We start from the raw sequence: 20081 nt of genomic DNA, 5'->3' as shown, positions 1-20081 counted from the left end.
ACACGAATAAATCGTGTTTCGCATGACTGGCGTGGTAGTGTGCAACCACGATCGTATAAGTACTTATGGTACACTCGATCGTAAATTTAAAATCAAATTTTCTTTGTGTACCAAATGTATATCTAGTAATCCTATAGCGCTACAGCCCAATATTTGGCCCTGGCTTATCTACCGACTGCTGGCCTCCCTCCCACGCGGGCCACCAGGGGCGCGTAGAGATCTGCAGCCAGACTAGGGGGACGGGGGGTCGGCCCGACAAACCCCCAGCCGTTGTAGGACGTCGCGACCTGATTACACTCACTCACTCGGAGCTCCCCAATTTCCTCACGATGGTGGGTTGCCACCGGCCCTATACACAGGCCGAATATTCCCGGAGACTGAACACGGGATCGAACCCATGCCGTCCCGCACGATAGATAAGGTATATCAAGTACCTTGTTTATGGAAATTGCAAAATTAATTAATTACTGACAACTGTGGGAACCTGTGCGACGTGGTTGCATACATTCAGGATAAAGTTGCCTTTTTTTAAGGGTTTGTAGCGTCTAAACAGGGCGCTACACAAGAAATATGTTTTCTTTAATGACCTCTGTATGCTGTGTATGTTTATGCAGTGAGAGGCTCCATAACTTGCTTATCCTATACATTTATATATTCCAGACTAAACTGAAAACTATACTTATGCGAGCCGAGATCAGACTAAATTGTCAAGACTCATCTGGCCTTGATACCACCTCTGTTTCAGGCACGTGTGGCACAGATGCAGCATGTATTGCGAACGTTGCCTGTAGCCTAGTCAATGAATTCGAAAATGGGCCTGACCATAACAAATTAGGGGAATGTTGAATATTTCCTCATAGTTAGGTCCCTTTAGAAGAACCATCCCCCCACAAGTTGCCCCCATATCAAAATTACACGTTCTTAGAAATCCGCTCATAACTTCTGAATGAACAGTTTTTTTTAGGGGGGGTTTATTTCCAGTAAACCCAAAGGATTTTAGATATATTGAAATACGAAACAAGATAAATTTTTATGATGTGTTCTGGATTCTAGGCCAAATAGAAATTTTGAGTAACGAAATTCAGCAAAATGCTCCAAATAAAGTTATGTACTGGTTATTATTTAAGCTTTGAAATGATATCGAATTTTTCATACTTGCAAATTGAAGTATGACATTGAATTTTCCATGGGACAGTCTTTAGATCAGATATTCTACGCAGTTTCTCTTTCGACATCATTATAATAAAGATTATATCCAATGGCTTGCCCGATGCAAGGCAGCCATTTGGTGGCAGTCCTTTGGAAGTGTAATATTTGTATTATTCACTTCATCCTACAAGATCTGCTTTACAAGCATCAACCTAACAATATGTATAAACACGTGCCTTGGATTGTACTAATTACATATCTACAATGACTACAGGTGAAGCACTGTATTTAGAAGACTCACCTATCGTATTCCAAACCGACGCACAGGTATCCTGTAATATTAGGTTCTTCCAGATCCCCTAGCACAACCGACGTGTCCGAGCACACAGAATCACAAGACACAGCCCTCTTCAGGGTAAGCGGCAACTCTGAGCTCTCCAGCTCCGAGTGCAGGCCTCCCTCACTGTCCACGGAAGATTGTTCAACCGGTTTACTCGCCGGAACTGGCGCCATTGGGGGCATGGGAGGTAACTGCGTTGCGGGGGCTGGCCCCGGAGCGGGACTGGGAGGCGGAGGCGCTGGGATCGGCGGTGCAGGTCTCAGGGGCTGGGGTGCGGGGGCTGGTCTAAGGGGCTGCGGTGGTATTATGGGAGGTGTTGTTGGGGGCGTTACAGTGGGTCCCATCGTCCAAACGTCTTTGTTTACAGGACCCAGCGTTGTCACAGTCTCATTGATCACTTTGAAGTCGCGGTCCACCGGATCGAACCTTTTGAAGCTCCCTGTAGCGTCCAGATGGATATCCGAGTCGGAATGAACCTGTAAAGAAGCAGAAGAGAGATTACAGACTGAAGAGAATACCTTGAAGTTTGCATGGTTAATATTGTCTCTCTCGTGTAAACTATCAGGCAAGCTGTGGAGAAGATTCAAATTTCATCAGACGTAACGTAACTCTCATCTTCAGGAACTAAAGTGAAGATGACAGTGGAGTTAACTTGTGGAATCTTCTCCAAATTAGTTGTACATGATGTACAATGTTTTTGAGAGCTAACGTTACCCTCGTCTTCAGGGACTTAAGTGAAGATGACAGTGGCGATAGCTTGTGACATCTTTTCCAGATGATCTGTAGACAGTGGACAATGCTTTTGAGAGCTAACGTCGTTCTCATCTTCAAGAACTGAAATGAAGATGAGAGTGGCATTAGGTTGTGGAATCTTTTCCAGAATTCAACAAGTAGTTAACTCGAGAGAATCTCTTAAACATTACAAGTAGTGGCAGTGTCTAATTTAAAACACATGAACTTAATATTTTCATGTGTATCATACGTACTTGATACAGCCATTTATATTAAACTAAATGGAGACGAAGTGAATAAGTAGCAATGTTTTTCATATTTCAAGGGGCCATTTACCCTCCCTGCGAGCGCCCGTGACGCTACCATAAAAGATTACTCACAAGGAAGGTTATCTAAGTGTCCTCCTCCGATTTCCATGAAACTTGGCAGGTGTAGAAAGAGGCCCAAAGATAAAAATACGTGTTTTTTTGTTTTGGCTAAAAAACTGTTTTAGAGGCAATACCCGCCTCAAATGTCAAGATGAGGACAAATTGACGTGGGGATCTGATCCCTGTGTCCCCCCCGATTTCCATGAAATTTGGCAGGTGTATAGAGGGGCCCTATGTCCCCTGTTTCTTCCTATGCCATATTTACGTGCTTTCGGGGTCAGATCCCCACTTCAATTTCTCCTCATCTTGACATTTAAGGGGGGGGGGGGTTGCCCTCTAAAACAGTTTTTTAGCTGAAACACAAAAACACGTATTTCTTCCTTTGGGCCTCTCTATACACCTGCCAAGTTTCATGGAAATTGGAGGGGGACACAGGAGTCAGATCCCCACTTCAATTTGTCCTCATCTTGACATTTAAGGGGGGGGGGGTTGCCCTCTAAAACAGTTTTTTAGCTGAAACACAAAAACACGTATTTCTTCCTTTGGGCCTCTCTATACACCTGCCAAGTTTCATGGAAATTGGAGGGGGACACAGGAGTCAGATCCCCACTTCAATTTGTCCTCATCTTGACATTTAAGGGGGGGGGTTGCCCTCTAAAACAGTTTTTTAGCTGAAACACAAAAACACGTATTTCTTCCTTTGGGCCTCTCTATACATCTGCCAAGTTTCATGGAAATTGGAGGGGGACACAGGAGTCAGATCCCCACTTCAATTTGTCCTCATCTTGACATTTAAGGGGGGGGTTGCCCTCTAAAACAGTTTTTTAGCTGAAACACAAAAACACGTATTTCTTCCTTTGGGCCTCTCTATACACCTGCCAAGTTTCATGGAAATTGGAGGGGGACACAGGAGTCAGATCCCCACTTCAATTTGTCCTCATCTTGACATTTAAGGGGGGGGGGGTTGCCCTCTAAAACAGTTTTTTAGCTGAAACACAAAAACACGTATTTCTTCCTTTGGGCCTCTCTATACATCTGCCAAGTTTCATGGAAATTGGAGGGGGACACAGGAGTCAGATCCCCACTTCAATTGGTCCTCATCTTGACATTTAAGGGGGGGGGTTGCCCTCTAAAACAGTTTTTTAGCTGAAACACAAACACACGTATTTCTTCCTTTGGGCCTCTCTATACACCTGCCAAGTTTCATGGAAATTGGAGGGGGACACAGGAGTCAGATCCCCACTTCAATTTGTTCTCATCTTGACATTTAAGGGGGGGGGGGTTGCCCTCTAAAACAGTTTTTTAGCTGAAACACAAAAACACGTATTTCTTCCTTTGGGCCCCTCTATACACCTGCCAAGTTTCATGGAAATTGGAGGGGGACACAGGAGTCAGATCCCCACTTCAATTTGTCCTCATCTTGACATTTAAGGGGGGGGTTGCCCTCTAAAACAGTTTTTTAGCTGAAATACAAAAACACGTATTTCTTCCTTTGGGCCCCTCTATACCCCTGCCAAGTTTCATGGATATCGGAGGGGGACACAGGAGTCAGATCCCCACTTCAATTTGTCCTCATCTTGACATTTAAGGGGGGGGTTGCCCTCTAAAACAGTTTTTTAGCTGAAATACAAAAACACGTATTTCTTCCTTTGGGCCCCTCTATACCCCTGCCAAGTTTCATGGATATCGGAGGGGGACACTTAGATAACTTCCCCTGTCAGTGCTTAGAAAATATATTGAACAAATCGATTATGGTTAGCTGAAATAAGCATTCGCTGTGCACTGAACATTTGCCAAACACTCAGTTTACAGAAACACAACATTCTGGTAGTTTTCACCGCAGTTTCAATTTCAGCACTCAATGAAATCGCAATTCCCAGCCGGCTGAAAGATGTAACTTTATTGCACTCCCTTTCACTTGACGAAGAACTCCTCCACGGACTTTTGCTCAGCTGCGTGTGAGGTTGCATATGAGCCTCTTTCCGTAGGACCTAGATTTATCACGCACCACTGACGTCACTCATTGCGTCCGATCCAGCCGTGACGAAAAACTCTCTCTCTCTGCCTCCCAGTTCTTTTTCATTGTGACGCGAGGTAATCCCGCTCAGAGCTTCTCAGTCCCACCGCCTATCCCCAAAATAATAATAATAATAATAAAAAAGGCCTGCTGAGAATACGAAGTTATTTATTCACAGTGAAACCAGAGAGGATTAGGGGAGACCGGGGTAATTAGAACAGGAAACAGCCTGTAGAAGTTCCACTGTAAATTACTCAGAAAGTTACTGATGGATTTTTTAAAAATTTCTACCATTTCAAAGAACATCTTTTGTATATTTTTGAAAAAAATAATGACCATACCTGCATTGCAAATACTCGTCCAAAAAAAAAATTGTCATGACACCATAAAATTGTTCCAATTACCCCATTTGGGGTTAATGGAACATAAGTTAGAAATTTCAACTGAATAGCTTTAGATTGCTGTTGGGGTAATAAGAACATCATATATAAATGTCTCATTTATCCTGCAAATTTGAACACAATAGCTCTACTTCTTCTGGAGTTATCAATGCTTGTTTAAATAAAATCCCAAGTTAACGTCTTTTTTCATAAAGTTCAATTTCCCAGCTGTGAAGCAAACATGTGTGAATGAAAATCAGTGTTCTATGATTTATTTGAAAGGTTACAGGCCATTCTACAATGTAGTAAAGAAAAAACTTCTAATAGTTACATGTACAATCTAGTATATCAATTAGAAAAAGTACAAAAAAGCATCTTTTTTGGAGGAAAACTTACTCCAATTTGTAACAAGTAGTGCTAATACTTCTAAAAACACTTAAGATAACTTACACTAACAGGTTTAACTGTCGTGAAAAACTAATATATACAGAAATTAAGCTTATCAGTCTCAAAAAACAATTATATATGAAACCATAAAATATAGGCTACATGACAAAAGCTACACCAAAGAACACTTGACCCATATTAACATTTGTCAGTTTGGCACCAGTAGATCTACTGATTTGAATGTTTGATTTCTTTTTTGAAAGCTTCATACTTGCTCTTAATGATGTCATACAATGGAAGGGTAAATGGACCGATTCCATTTAACTCCAAAGGTCCGTAAAATATAAACTTCCTATCAATTTCCTCAACATCAGGTCTTCGTGGCCAATCGAACTTGCCAGTTTCTTTTTCCTCCAGAAACTTGATTGTTGCTTTAGACTGGCCATTAGAGATTTTAATAATTCTACCAACATACCACTTTCGCTCGTAATATACAGCGTAGTACTTTTCCAGTTTGAATAGGACTACATCGTCATCCTCTGATTCTATTTTACTATGTATATCACAATATACTTATCTAATGATTACAATTACCGTTTTTTGAATGTTGATACAAAATACCAAGTATGACATTATATTATACATTGTACAATTTTAAAGAGTTGACCTTTGTATATAAACCTTGATGCCAATGCAAATGTACACAATTTCAATAAATTTAATTATAAATTTGAATGTATCATATCTTTCTTGTCTGAAAGAACACATATGATTGAAGATATTTGTTTTTCATATTGCCAGTCAAAAATAACTGTTATGACTAAATTATTATAAATATTGCACAAATGTGGAACTTTGAACTTAGCCTAACCATTTTCAAATGTTGTTATGACAATGTATTATTTTTATTGTCATATTCATGGTATTTCAAGATGATGTTCTTATTACCCCATGACTGTTCTAATTACCCCAAGCAAAATCAAGCAAATTACGCAATGTTCTAATAACCCCTTTGGAGAAATTTTTGGGGTAATAAGAACTTTGCTTATAAAAACCAGGCAAAATGCCCATAGACAACCAAACTCACATGAAAAGATGTGTGCCCTTATGTTTTATTATAGGGGTGAAGAAAATTTTGCAAGGGTTCTTTCATTCACATCCAGTATATGCAGAAGCAGAGAAACACCAAACATGCGTCACATCATTTTTTGCAGGTGTATAATAAAAGTCAAATAAAACTTACTTTTGTGTAGTTATTCCAATAACAAATTTTCTGCATGTAGGTTTAGTGTAGGTACATAGGTATGAAATGTTATTACACCAGTCTTTTCGTTTTAAATTATTCTACATTAACATGTTCCAATAACCCCATGTTCTAATTACCCCGGTCTCCCCTAGTTTCAATTCGCAAGTAACCAGTGATGTAATTCAATTACTTTGCGTAAATAATTAAGAACAAAATCTGGTTATGTATTGTGGTTACTATTTGCTTACATAAAGTTTACAGGAATAAGAATTATATTTGAATTAATGAGAATTGATTGCCACCCAAAACATAAATTCGGGTGCTTCTCTCTCTTTCTCTTTCTTTTCCCTTCCTTCTATCTCTCTCAATTTTTTCCCTCTTCTCGCTTTTATGTTTCTATGCCTTCCCTCCCCTTCTCTCTAAATTATTTCTCTCCCTTCATTCTCTGTTCTCTCTTTCTCTCCCTTCCTTCTCTCTGTTCTCTTTCTCTCGCTTCCTTCTGTCTGTTCTCTCTCTAAATTATTTCTCTCCCTTCCATCTCTGTTCTCTCTTTCTCTCCCTTCCTTCTCTCTGTTCTCTTTCTCTCGCTTCCTTCTCTCTGTTCTCTCTCTCTAAATTCTTTCTCTCCCTTCCTTCTCTCTGTTCTCTTTCTCTCGCTTCTTTCTCTCTGTTCTCTCTCTCTCTACATATAAATTATTTCTCTTCCCTCCCCCTCTCTGTATCTTTCTCTCCCTTCTCTCTCTATCATCATTCTCTCCCTCCCTTCTCTCTCTGCAGCTCGCTTTCTCTTCATTCTCTCTCAACAGTAAAAGTAAGCCACACAAAGATTCACTTCGATGCTGTAGACATTCTAAACAGATGAACTGATTTCTGAATCTGGAATACCATATCTGTTTTTTTTTTAGAAACTAGTGGAATTTACGAAAATGAAATTGCAGGGGGGATGGGGGGTCTATAACCCATTTATACCCACCCAGGATTCCAATCTAGGACCACATTTTACAGCAAACTACATTTACCATTCCACCATGGAAGTTAGCATTAGCTGTTACAGTTCGTGAGATATGGACAGTGGACATGAATTAATAATCACTAAAATGACTTGCATTTTCTTGAAGAGGAACTACGTGTACGAATACCTGAAATAATTTTAGAATTAAACGCAAGGAAAGATACCAATATCGTATTCCAATAGAAACTAATTTGTCTGGAATTTAATGCTTCAGAATTTATTTTCTTGGTATTGTGTGTCTTAGGCCAGAGAAACAACATTTTTTAAAAGCAACCTGAGTATTGAAATATATTAGAAACGGTGGATTCAATATGGCAATTTCTAACAATGCCAGCTTGTAAATAAAAATCCCCACACTAAAAAAATGAAGGAAATACACACAAAAGTGGTAGTTACCAAGTGACCATTTTACGTTACTTTTCTACCTCTTTGATAAACGTTGTTCGTTGATGATTGCATGAAATTGATAAGTTAACAAGTACAACAAAATCTGTATGTGCATACTCGACATTAGAAACTGAGCATTGAGCTGCGTTAAGTTAGTTTAACCACTGCTCTACGGAGGGGTTAATTTTAACCGACTGTTAGTGAAAATCGTACTTGGTCTGTGGAATGAATGACCTTCCCATGAGGTTTATTTAAAGCTTTAGAATTCGATTTCTGCCGTTCTGGTTTATGGTCATTCATCTCTTGAACCCTCACGGAGCAGGACGAAATTAGATATTCATTGATTTTTTTACGAAAACTAAGGATACGAAGGGGGGGAGGGCTGGAAAGTTCATGAAGTCACCCAGAAGAAATAAAAATTGAAACAATTTGTTGTAGCCATTAGAAAGAGCATATATTGTAAACCTCTTATTCTGAATATGATCCTTTTGTGATTGTTTTTTTTTTTGTTTCACGTTCAGTAAGAAGAGATGGCGGAGGACCTATGGAAATTTGAGAAGAATGAGCTTCGCAGTGTCATCAAGTTTTTCGTGTTGCAAGACAAATCCCCCATGGATATCCATAAAACTTTGCATGATACTTTGGGGGAACATGCTCCAGGATAGACAACAGTGGCCAAATGGATGAGTCGTTTTAAGACTGGATGTGGTGAGACTGAAGATGAATCCTGCGCTGGCAGGCCTGCAAGTGAAGTGACCACGGAAAATATCGACAAAGTACACGACATGATCATGGAGGATAAGCACGTATCCACCAAAACCATTGTTGCATATCTGGGGATATCGCGTGATCGTGTGGGTGTCAAAATATCAGAGTATCTGGACATGCAGAAGTTCAGTGCGAAATGGATCCCAAAATGTCTGAATGCTGACCAGAAGAGAACACGGGTGCAGATGTCACGGAAGACCGTGTGCAAGTTTCAACACCCTGATGATTTTGTGGGCTCTCTGGTGACTGAAGATGAAACATGGATTCACCATTATGACCCACAGACTAAAAAGCAATCCATGGAGTGGCGCCACAGTGGGTCTCCTCGACCGAAAAAGTTCCGAAGTCAAAGGTCAGCGGGGAAGGTTCTGGCATCGGTCTTTTGGGATAAGACCGGTGTCATCCTCATAAAATATCTTAAACAGGGTGAAACCATCAATGCTGCTGTTTATTCCCAATATTTGATTGAATTGAAGGCGGCTCTGAAGGAAAAACGTCTGGGAAAAGTGAGCCGTGGTGTGCAATTTCTCCAGGACAATGCACCCTCACACAAGGCCCATCAAACCATGCAATTGCTGGCGGACCTGGGCTTTACCTGTGTACCCCACCCACCCTATTCCCCTGATCTGACCCCGTCCGACTATCGCCCCTTTCCAAACCTCAAATAACATCTCAAGGGCACACATTTTCAGTCCGAAGATGCACTGGTTGAGGAGGTGGAGGGCTGGTTTGCAGAGCAGGACAGAACTTCCTAATTGAAAGGGTTACACATGTTGAAACATCGTTGTGAAATGTGTATTGACCTTCGGGGGGAATACGTTGAATAATGTATTAAAATGGTTGTTCCAGCTGTGTTTCTTCTGGATGATTTCATGAACTTTCCAGTCCTCCCTCGTATTCTCGAGAACACGAAAACAGAAAAAAATACACGTTATCATGCCTATCCCACTATGGGTAGTTCGGTATCAAAGGTATTCTTATCACATTTCTGAGCTCAAATACCTTGCACTAGCAAAAGTGGTAAGTAATCAGTTCAATAGTTAACTTTGTTATCGAGAAGTTAACAAGGAGCCCCCCGATGGCGTAGTGGTAAAGTGGTCGGTGCAGGCATAATGGATTGGATCCCACTTTACACTGTAAGTTCAGTCCCGATTAGCTTATCAGTGTATAAAGCGGACTTAAAAAAAGTTAAGATGAGAAATTTCTTGTACGCAGCATTTAGCAAGTATTAGTTAGATGACGCTGATATATTCAAACATATGTTAGCTAGGGGTTTCGTAAGATTAGTGAACAAGATTACAGTATATGATGTAATTAATGTTTCTATCAGAAATATAATTGTAGTGTACTAAATTAATTAAACATAATATACCGGGTGGGCCATAAGTCAGTTGTCACTAGCAATCGTTAGACTTCGTTTTGCCTAGCGTAGTGGAAGTCAGTTGTGAACTTGACTAGTGCGTATTACCCAATATAAGAATGCTGGGTAGTACGCACTAGTCAAGTTGACAACTGACTTCCACTACGCTAGTTAAAAAAAAAGTCTAACGATTGCTAGTGACAACTGACTTATGGCCCACCTTGTAAATAAACATGCCAAAGATTAAAATTTTAATTAAAAACAAATAATGATAGTTATGAAAAATAAGTAACATAATTACATAATTGTAAGGTACTTATGTGAGGTTACGGTGTTCTACCGAACCCAAGAACTTGCTCTGGTTGAATTTAAATGATAATTACATGTTAACAGTGTAGCATGAATGTTAATAATATTCTCTTATATAACTTATTTATTAATTGTAGAATATGTTGTCCACGTTATGGACTTCCATTGTTTTTACATTTTATAAATGAAATGCGAGGTCCGAAATATTGAACATCATTGGACATCTCGAGATTCATTAAGTATACCTAAATTCTGAAATCGCTGGTACCTCTGCCGCAACAATCATTATCCATTAATACTGAAATAAACATGGAATGTTAAAAGAAATACAATTTGACAAATTCAGAGCTGTTTAAAAACTTCTGTATCTTACATTTGAGGATATTCAATATTTTGTCGGTTTGTATGTATTTTCCGCTAAAATTCTTTCACTGCTTTGAAGTTTCCGTAGAATAATACATTTTCTCAAATTTACTGACGTATTTTCTGCACGCACAAAAAAAACTTCTCGGTATTTTAAAATAATATTAAACACTAATTCTTGATATACGAATAGATTCCTGATTCTTCTACTGGCATTAATTGAAAAGAGTAGAATAACATTAGTAAACACAACGGTTGGTTATTTCTATTTATATTATTTAGACACGAAATTAACTTGTTCTTAGATTCATATTACTCAAAAGACTAATTCGATAATAACTTGTTTTTTAAAAAATAATCTATAAATAAATGCTCGTTATTAATAAAGAGTAAACCAGGTTTAAGCAAATTAGAATTTTGTATTTTAGAAAATGGTTGTCCTGTATTATATACATTATATGTAAAATGTAAAGTATTCTATATAAAATATATATGAGAGCATGTGGAGCCGTGATGGTCTAGTCGATATGACTGCTAAGCGGGAAACTCTGGTTCGAATCCCGGGGTGCATAATTACAGGTGGGCATTTATTCAGCAATGTCCCTGCATGGATTTTTTTCTGGGGGTCACCCAGCCTCTAATAAAATGGGTACCTGAGAGGAAGGAGGTTAAGGCGACCGGAGCATGGAGCTGATCGTATAGTCTCCACTAATGTAAGAGATTATGAATGTGTAGGACCCTACCACCATATTCCCCAATGTGCCTTGCAATGTGTAGGAAGTGGCATTAGTTCAATTTGTATTTTAATACAGGATGTTCGGTATAAAGGTGTCCCAACATTTAATCGTTGTACTACAATATTGATTTATTACTTATTCTGTGGTTGCATCGTTAGCTTCTGAGTAGTAATCCTAGGGGAGTGTGTCCCGTCATCAATTTAATGTAATCATCATTCAACTTCATCGTCGCGATGATCCTAAGTAGGCAGAAAAGCCACGTGAAAAATAAATACAAAAATAAAGCATAGAGGTATTTATCGATTTGTTTTCGCGCTGGCAAATTTCGTAACTCGGTGTGATTTTACACCCACTAGAACATTCTGCGTTGTAGCGAGTACAGTGTAACAACTCCGAAATGAATTCTTAAATATACCATGGTTACAGATACAGATAGTCAGTACTCGAAGTCAGCTGTCTCCTCGTCATCATGTTAAACCATAGGAGCATTCCCTCCCAGGTAATCACAAGGCTGGACCAAAAATCTCCCAGCTAATATTTTCCACTTCTTGCGCTGCAGATAGTTATAATTTGACACACAACTCTCGGTATCTCGTAGGCTATACACAGAAGAAACCAAATCACGTTTGGTTAAGCTTTGTGGTAACCGTACTTAAAAAGTTAGTAATTTTTACTAAATTTGGTAATTTTTAGCCAAACTCTGAAAAAATGTGCACGGTTACGAAAATAATTTATTTCTAGTGAACAATCATTTGTTTGTGCCTGTTCAGATATGTTTTTCAGAAACTAGTTTTGATTATTTCAAACAAGCTTTTTTTCTCTGTTCTGAATTCGAATCCCGACTCTGGCGTGGGAGTTCTTTTGCGACTGTTCTTTCGTCACTTTCATCATTCATATTCGCGATTAGCCAAAAGTGACAGAAAAGCGAAGTAAAATAAACCAAATAAATCAATTTTCCTGCGTATAAAGACATTATTAACTGCGTCAACTTACCAGGTACCCATTGGCATTGTAATGGCCGCTTCGAGTGAGCCCCACTTTTTCCTCCCGGCTGGAGAAGATCCACGCGGACGTCCAGGTCCATAGCCCCATGAACCGACAGACGGCCAGAAGGACTAGCAGAAAGATAATGGCTAGTCCCACCAGCGTCACGGCCACCTGCAGCTCCCCCATGTCTGAAATATAAGAACAAGCAATGTTAAGGAACCAAGATATTTATTTGATCAAATTGCTCCGTACAAGAAGAAAAGAAAACAAATTAACCTTCGTCAAAAAACACGATTCCTGTACACAGAACAACATTCTATGGAAATTCTTTCATAGTCACCGCAATAAGAGAATGGAATGACCTCCCCCCACCACTGACCCCAGGGGAGCTCCACCCTGCAACACAAAACAAATCTAAAGAAGCACCTACAGTCCAAACAATAGTGTCTGGATTTGTCTTTTCTGTAATGAATGGGAATGAGGTATTGGTTTTAGCTGTAATAATTGTATTCTAATTGTGGTTTTAGATTTAACTCTGTACCTTCAGTACATTAATTGTTTACATTATAAGTATAAATGTTTATTTTTTAATTTTTTTTATTCTTTCTACTGCAACAATAATTTTCAAGAAGTGTAAGGTGTCAATTGTAATATGTTTTTTTTTAAAGGGTTTGTTGTAAGAACGGCCCGCGAGGCCGAAACACGCCCTCTCAATAAAGACGATATTATTATATTATTATTATTATTATGTTAGAAACAATGGGCATGGAAAGACAAGTTTATTTATTTATTTAAAAGTGTTTTGAAACTTCTGAGAACAGCTTTTCAGCCTTAATAAAGCAATATTACATGTTACAAGGTTACATCTTGCAAGGTATCCAAAACCACAGTATTGGACAATAGAACATTCCAAAATATTTAGCAAACATAACCTAAAACTACAAAAATTTTAAAAATGCATTAAAAATATACAATTGTTACATTTCAACTATAAAACTATAAAAGAGTTCTTAAATAATTATCCTTATATATGAAGTTGAAAATTGTTTTAACAACATTATCAATATCTATCTCACGGTATTCGAATTATAACTGTTTTTGAGATACAGAACATACTTGTTATTTATGTAGTTCTTATCAACACATAATAATTCGCTATTTCCTCTCAAATTGTATGATTTCACCTTAAGCCATATCATACGAAGGAGTTTTGGTACCATATATTTTCCCTCCCAAGATTCCTTCCATATAAGATATAATTCGCTTTTCAGCTCTGACATCAAGTCTGTCTATTTCTAGGTGATTCAGCAGGTTATCATACTCATAATAGTATTTGAATATCTTGAATTTGTAATATATAAATGTGATAAATCTGTTTTATATTTTTTCTATTGATTGTTTCATCTTAGCACTACATGCGTAATACCAAGTTAAAGGCATAATCGTTAGAAACATCCGAAATTATACTTAGGCTGTCCCCTGCAACACTGTCAAACTTAATAGAATGCAGTGCATATCAAGGCAAACCCCCTTTCTGTCCTTTGAGATCTGATTCCTGGTTATTTTAAATTTCGTATGTATGAGACCACGGAGCACTAAGGGTTGCCACTGGCATGCATTTTTTGTGTCCTTAAGCTACAACATTTTTAGTCTGCTGGTGGTAGTGTGCATAATAAATTAAGGACAAAGGTCGCCTATTTTATGATTGGCTTGGCTACATCTTAAAAAGTTTTCTTAAATGTAAAATGTAGTGGGGGAAATAGAGCACATTATTATTATTTTTTTAAAAAATGGCAAATTCAGTGATACTAACTTGGCGTCGTGTTACTGTTATCACAGTATGCTATCACTTTGATTGTAATTTGGGGACATAAAAGCAAGTGCAAGTGCCAAGTCACTTTTATTGTCTCTAAAAATACCCACAACTCCTTTACTAGTACAGATAGCAAAAAATAGATAGAAAGGGATTTTAGGTAAATAAAAAAATTGATGACGATAATTAGGGACAAATTATAAAGTGTAAACACGTGTACCCCTTATCCTTTGACCCCTAATACGTGCTAAAAACTTTCAAATGAAAATCTGGCTACATAATACGACGTACGTTGCCCATACTTCCCTACTCCTGTAGGGTATTGCAATAACGTAAATGCTACCTTTAAGGAAGAAGCACCTGGCAACGTGGCATTTCCCGTTACCATCGAAACCAGCCTCAACGGTGCTTTCCATGTTGAAAATAATTCAAGCACAAGCTACATATTTTCAACAACTTTCCCCTCTTTCCATTTTTCGCTGTCTGCACCAATAACTGAATTGTCCTGTGGTTCAGGACTTTTGAATCACCCTGTATGTGTGTCTTGTTTGTTTGAACGAACTGGATTCCTTGAGGTAGGACGGGGAGATTTTTGTACTACCGCTTCTTTTCGATATTTTGTCGCAAGAAACATGAAGTTACTGAAGAAAAAGTCTCAGGTAAATGGTTATTTTTCTCGATTTCTGGCTTCAGGTTAAAATTGGTATGGGTGGGGGAGAAAATTTCTGTTTTACTCTGTTTCAAACTTCCTTGGAAAATCATTTTCTTTGTCTCCTTGCTTCTCGATAAGGAACAAGTTAGAGCCAAATGTACAGTGTTTGATCGCAATCTGCGTATTATCGATTAACTCGAAATATCGATATGTCCCTTCATATCGATTATTGAAACGCATGGAGGGACAATGAAAAATCGTATTTCATTGTGATAGTCTTTGATAAATCTTCCAAAACTCAGCTTTTTGGTGGCGTGGTTAGCGTAGCGCACTACGAATAAAGGTCAAAGTTCGAATCCCTGGTACGTGAAACAGATCGAGAAATAATACAATGTACCACTGAAGTTTATCTATGCTACCCAAAGTAAACTACCTCATTTCTTTGAATGCTCTCGTGGGTACGAGGCTTAACTTAATTCGCAGACATGAAGTAATTTGATTAACTTAAGTCGAGGGGAAGCGGGGACGCTTACAAGAGACTTATTACTATACGGTGAGTGTTAAGTTTGTCTACTTTATGCACATAAGGCTAAACGGACTGGACATACAGATGGGGGACAAAATAATACGAACACCTGTGAATGTAGAGAAAATCTTTATTAATAGGGGGTTGGACCACCCTGTGACTGAAGTACACTTTGTATGCGACGTGGGATGGACGCATAGAGGTCATGCACAATGTTTAAGGGAATATGGAGCCATTCAAGATGTCCTACTTCATCGTCATGTTCTTCAAACCATGTTTGGACAGACCCAGCAGTGTGGATAGGAGCGTTGTCGTCTTGAAAAAGCGGTCGGTCCCCAGGAAATAAAGTCTGGACAAAAGGATGGAGATGATCCCCCAGAATGCTGCGATAGTGACTGGCATTGATCTTCCCATGCAGAAAAACAAGTGGTCCCACACCATGCCAAGATATCGCGCCCCATACCATAATGGACCCACCTCCATGCTTCACAGTCGGCAAGAGGTAGTCAGGATGAAATGCATCTCGAGGCGTTCTCCACACATAAACGCGCCCCGTGGTCTGAAATAACGTGAATGTTGATTCATCAGACCAGATGACTTGTTGCCACTGCTGTGGGGACCAACTTCTGTGAGCTCTGCACCATTGGCGTCGCTTGACAGCATTACGTGATGTCACCAATGGCTTACGAATTGCCACTCGGCCATGAATGTTTGCAGCATGGAGTTCCCTTTTGACAGTTTTGGTTGAAATGGGGTCCTGGAGATGCTTGTTCATTTCAGATGTTATCTCGGATAACGATTGCTTGTGCTTTCGGGCCACTATGCGCTTCAACACCCTCCTATCCCGAGCAGCAAGCTTTGTCTTTCGCCCACTGTTGTGCTTTGAAGACGCCATCTTACCTTGTGTTGTGTACGCTGTCATAACGGCTGATACTGTGCTCCTTGCACGCCCAACAAGCTTTGAGGTTTCAGTCACCGTGGCTCCAGCTGAACGTGCTCCAACAATCATGCCTCTTTGGAACTCTGTCAGGTCTGACATTGCAGTGTCTCTTGAGAGCGTATGATAGACGAATGCACCACCAATGACTGCTGTTGGCAAATAATACCTTCCCCTTCACAGCCAATAGGTGGCAGACTTCAGTGCCAGGTGGTGCTGCTGTACTGCCGGTGTGAAATGTGGCATACTTTTTCACAGGTGTTCGTATTATTTTGTCCCCCATCTGTACATTTCAAAGAGAGATCCGAAACATTATATGTCTCCATCGGGTATCGAACCCGGGATTCCTTGATTACCACTTAGAGTGCCGCAGGGAGAGAATTTCGCTCCAGCGCCAAATAGTTTGCAAGAAGAACAGTAGATAGAGTACCGAATTGAGAGCTGCTTCACTCGAGCGAATGAATAACGCTCGAACAGGCAAAACAAGCGTTATGCACTCGATGTCCAGTAAGGTAGGTGAGCCGAAGGTGGCCATAGTTAAACCTTCTAGGGGAATTTACAAACCTCCAATGAGAGATAAATTTATGAAATTTTAAGAAATAACTCTTATATCTAATTAACAACGTACCATATAAAAAATTTGTAAAATTGCTTGTAACTTTTTTTTAAAAAAAATACAAAACCGTTACATCTGTTCCAATGGTGGCCGGCCGATGGGTACAAAGGTGGCCCACTGGTTATAGTTTCATAGGAAATGTTGCATGTGCACAAGAAAACATATTTATTCATTTTTTGTAATTTAGTACAGAAGTTGTTAATCTCAAACTTTTGATAGGTGACAAGCATTATGTACAGTAACGACGCATAACGAAATAATTCATTAATAATATTTAGTGATTCATGAAAGTCTGTGCAAATTTAACATTATTAGGTAATCTTTAATAATAAAACGTATTTTAATGTGAAAAGAAAGTGTAAATTCCAGAGGCGAGTGTAACCTGTTCCAAGGTGACCCGCCATTTCTCCTCGATCTCTGACACAATAACTTGCATAAATTTCTGCTGGCAGCTCGAGACTGGGTACATTGATGTAGTGCCATTTGTTAACTTTGTGAAATACTAATATGATTTTCGTGACGTGGGCCACCTTTTGAAATATGACCATCTTTGGCTCACCTACCTTAGTGCACGCACGAATAACTGCCATTTGTCTGTGATAGTGGACACTCAAATATGGATCGTCAAGTGAAAGATGCAGTGAAATTGATTTTAAAGTGAACATAATCATCATCTGCATGTTGAAATTAAGCTTAGTCTATCTTGCGAACACAAATTGATACGTATATGAAAATGAAATAGATGCTTGTGGGTTGAAACTGCCAAGGCGGATATTTTATGCGTAACTACGTGTCTACGATTATTGTCACAATAAAATGATATTTCATTGTATACGCCGAGGGTGGGAGAATCGAACGAGGCCAATCTCATGGCGCGGCAGGTGATAATTATGACAATATAAGCTTCGGTAGTTCGTGAATAAATATTAGAGAGGGAGGGAGAGATGCAATTGTCCCAAGCTTTCCGATTACCCTCTATCAACATCTTATGTATTTCTTAATCATAATGCAGTGGAAATTTTATATTGGTAGAATCAAAAGAATATTTGGTAGCTCTTTCAGGTAGAAATAAAATTAAACACTTCAGAGGAAATAGACCAGAAGTGACGTCAAACGTTAGCAAACTGTTTGAGATCTTATGGTTGATGGAGTTGTGTGAGTTGGGATCTGTCTCTGCTTTTGAAGATGAAAGTTTTGTGTCAGTTGGAGCACCAGGGAGGAGTTCCCGGGAATATTGTTCCCAACTTTCCACCGAGACGTTTATCAGTCCCTGTTTGACGTCGCAAGATTGCTTCCTCTACGTCCTTGAAAGTCCTCTTCGGTTTTCCGCCGTGTTTCAGGTCTGAACGAAGGACGCTGAAGAGCTTCGAGGTGCACTTAAGGTGGCTTTTGCAAAAGCCTGAAATCGTAATCTGGAAACGACTCTTGTCAAGTCTTCGCGAGTCATTGTTCGCAGTTTTCTTTTCCTTCGACGAACAAAAGAGTGAAGTTTAGAGTGGTCACCAGATTCCTGACGATGTTGAAATATTCCCATCAAAAGTTGACATGTGACCGATTTGTGGAGCTGGTACGTAATTTCATTTTGTCTTCAAGGGATCGACCTCACCTTCTGTTACTGGGCCTCCCCGATGGCGCAGTGGTAGCGTTGTTGCCTTGTATTCAAGGGGTTCCGGGTTCGATACCCGGTGGAGGCACATGGCACAGTGGTTCGGATCCCACTTTAAACTGTAGGTCCAGTCCCGATTAGCCTTATTGTGCATAAAGTGGACTTAAAACAACAATTCAACAATTCACCTTCTGTTACTGTCACGTGCTTTTAATTTAAATTTATTACTCAGAAAATTTACATCAGGGCTCGAAATGGACGGGAATGGCGGTTCGTGAATATCTGGACTGGAACCTTCCCGTTCCGTCCTCCTCAGAAATGGCAACGGACGGTTTCAGTTCGTTAAATTGTTTAGACATTTCACTACATTTCCACTAGCATTGCGAAATAAATTGTTAATACTCTGTAATAATACATTATTATATCATTCATATAAGTTTTCCCTTTACTTGAAGATGCATTATTGCCGCCAGGAGGCTTAACAATATAATTGATTCTATGTTGCTGCCTTCATCACTTGTGGCTTTTGTTTTTACATTATTTACTAAAGAAGGACTAAAATTAAATGGTGTGACTCAGTTGTTAGCATATGCAGATGATGTTGACTTATTAGGGGATGATATAAATACAATTAAGAATAATGCTAAAATATTTTTGCAAACTGCTAAAGAGATAGGTTTGGAAGTTAACAAAGAGAAAACTAAATAGTTGCTTACAGGCCGAAACCAAGTGTTAGGTAATAATCAAAATCTAATTATTGATAACAACTCGTTTGAACCAGTTTACAAATTCAAATACTTAGGAGTAATATTAACAAATGAAAATTATATTAAAGAGGAAATAAAAGGTAGGCTTAATTCAGGAAATGCATGTTACTTCTCTCTTCATCAACGTTTGTCTTCTCGTTTAATATCTAAGAAACTAAAAGTTAAAATACAAAACAGTAATTTTGCCTGTAGTATTATATGGGTGTGAAACTTGGTCTCTTACATTGAAAGAGAACATAAATTGAGAGTATTTGAAAATAAAATCCTTAGGAAAGTATTTGGACCTAAAAGGGATGAGGAGAGATGTGAGTGGAGAAGGTTACATAATTAGAACTACATAATTTGTATTCATGTCCAGATATTGTTAGAATAAAATAAATCAAGAAGACTTAGGTGGGCAGGCCATGTGGCACGAATGGGAGAGGAAGAAGAGTTTACAGGATTGTTGTTGGGAAACCTGATGGTAAGAGACCTGTAGGAAGGGGATAAGATGATAATGGGGGACAACGTTGAGATGAGCCTAAAGGAAGTCGGTAGAGATGTAAATGAGTATATAGATCTTGCTCAGGATAGGGACAGATGGAAGGCCTGGGTTGCTGTAGCCATGAACATTCGGGTTTAA

General features: G+C 39.1%; 1 protein-coding gene across 2 annotated transcripts in view; it reads right to left on the bottom strand.

Moving 5' to 3' along the window:
- Nucleotides 1–20081, bottom strand: part of LOC145985345 (synaptotagmin-12-like) — a 210888-nt gene that overhangs the window by 96793 nt on the left and 94014 nt on the right. For both annotated transcript variants that reach the window (XM_083119246.1, XM_083119247.1), the window contains exons 2-3: nucleotides 12549–12730; nucleotides 1451–1965 (exon numbers count right to left, since the gene is read on the bottom strand). In XM_083119246.1, coding sequence (XP_082975372.1) covers nucleotides 1451–1965; nucleotides 12549–12728 — 695 coding nt within the window. In that variant the 5' untranslated portion in view covers nucleotides 12729–12730. The remainder of the gene's footprint in view (nucleotides 1–1450; nucleotides 1966–12548; nucleotides 12731–20081) is intronic.

The sequence above is a fragment of the Lepisma saccharinum genome, chromosome 3 (genome assembly GCF_977018435.1).
Source record: "Lepisma saccharinum chromosome 3, izLepSacc3.1, whole genome shotgun sequence".
Taxonomy (NCBI): Eukaryota; Metazoa; Arthropoda; class Insecta; order Zygentoma; family Lepismatidae; genus Lepisma; species Lepisma saccharinum.
Note: the sequence above shows the minus strand (reverse complement) of the source record. Positions and strands in the feature narration are given on the sequence as shown.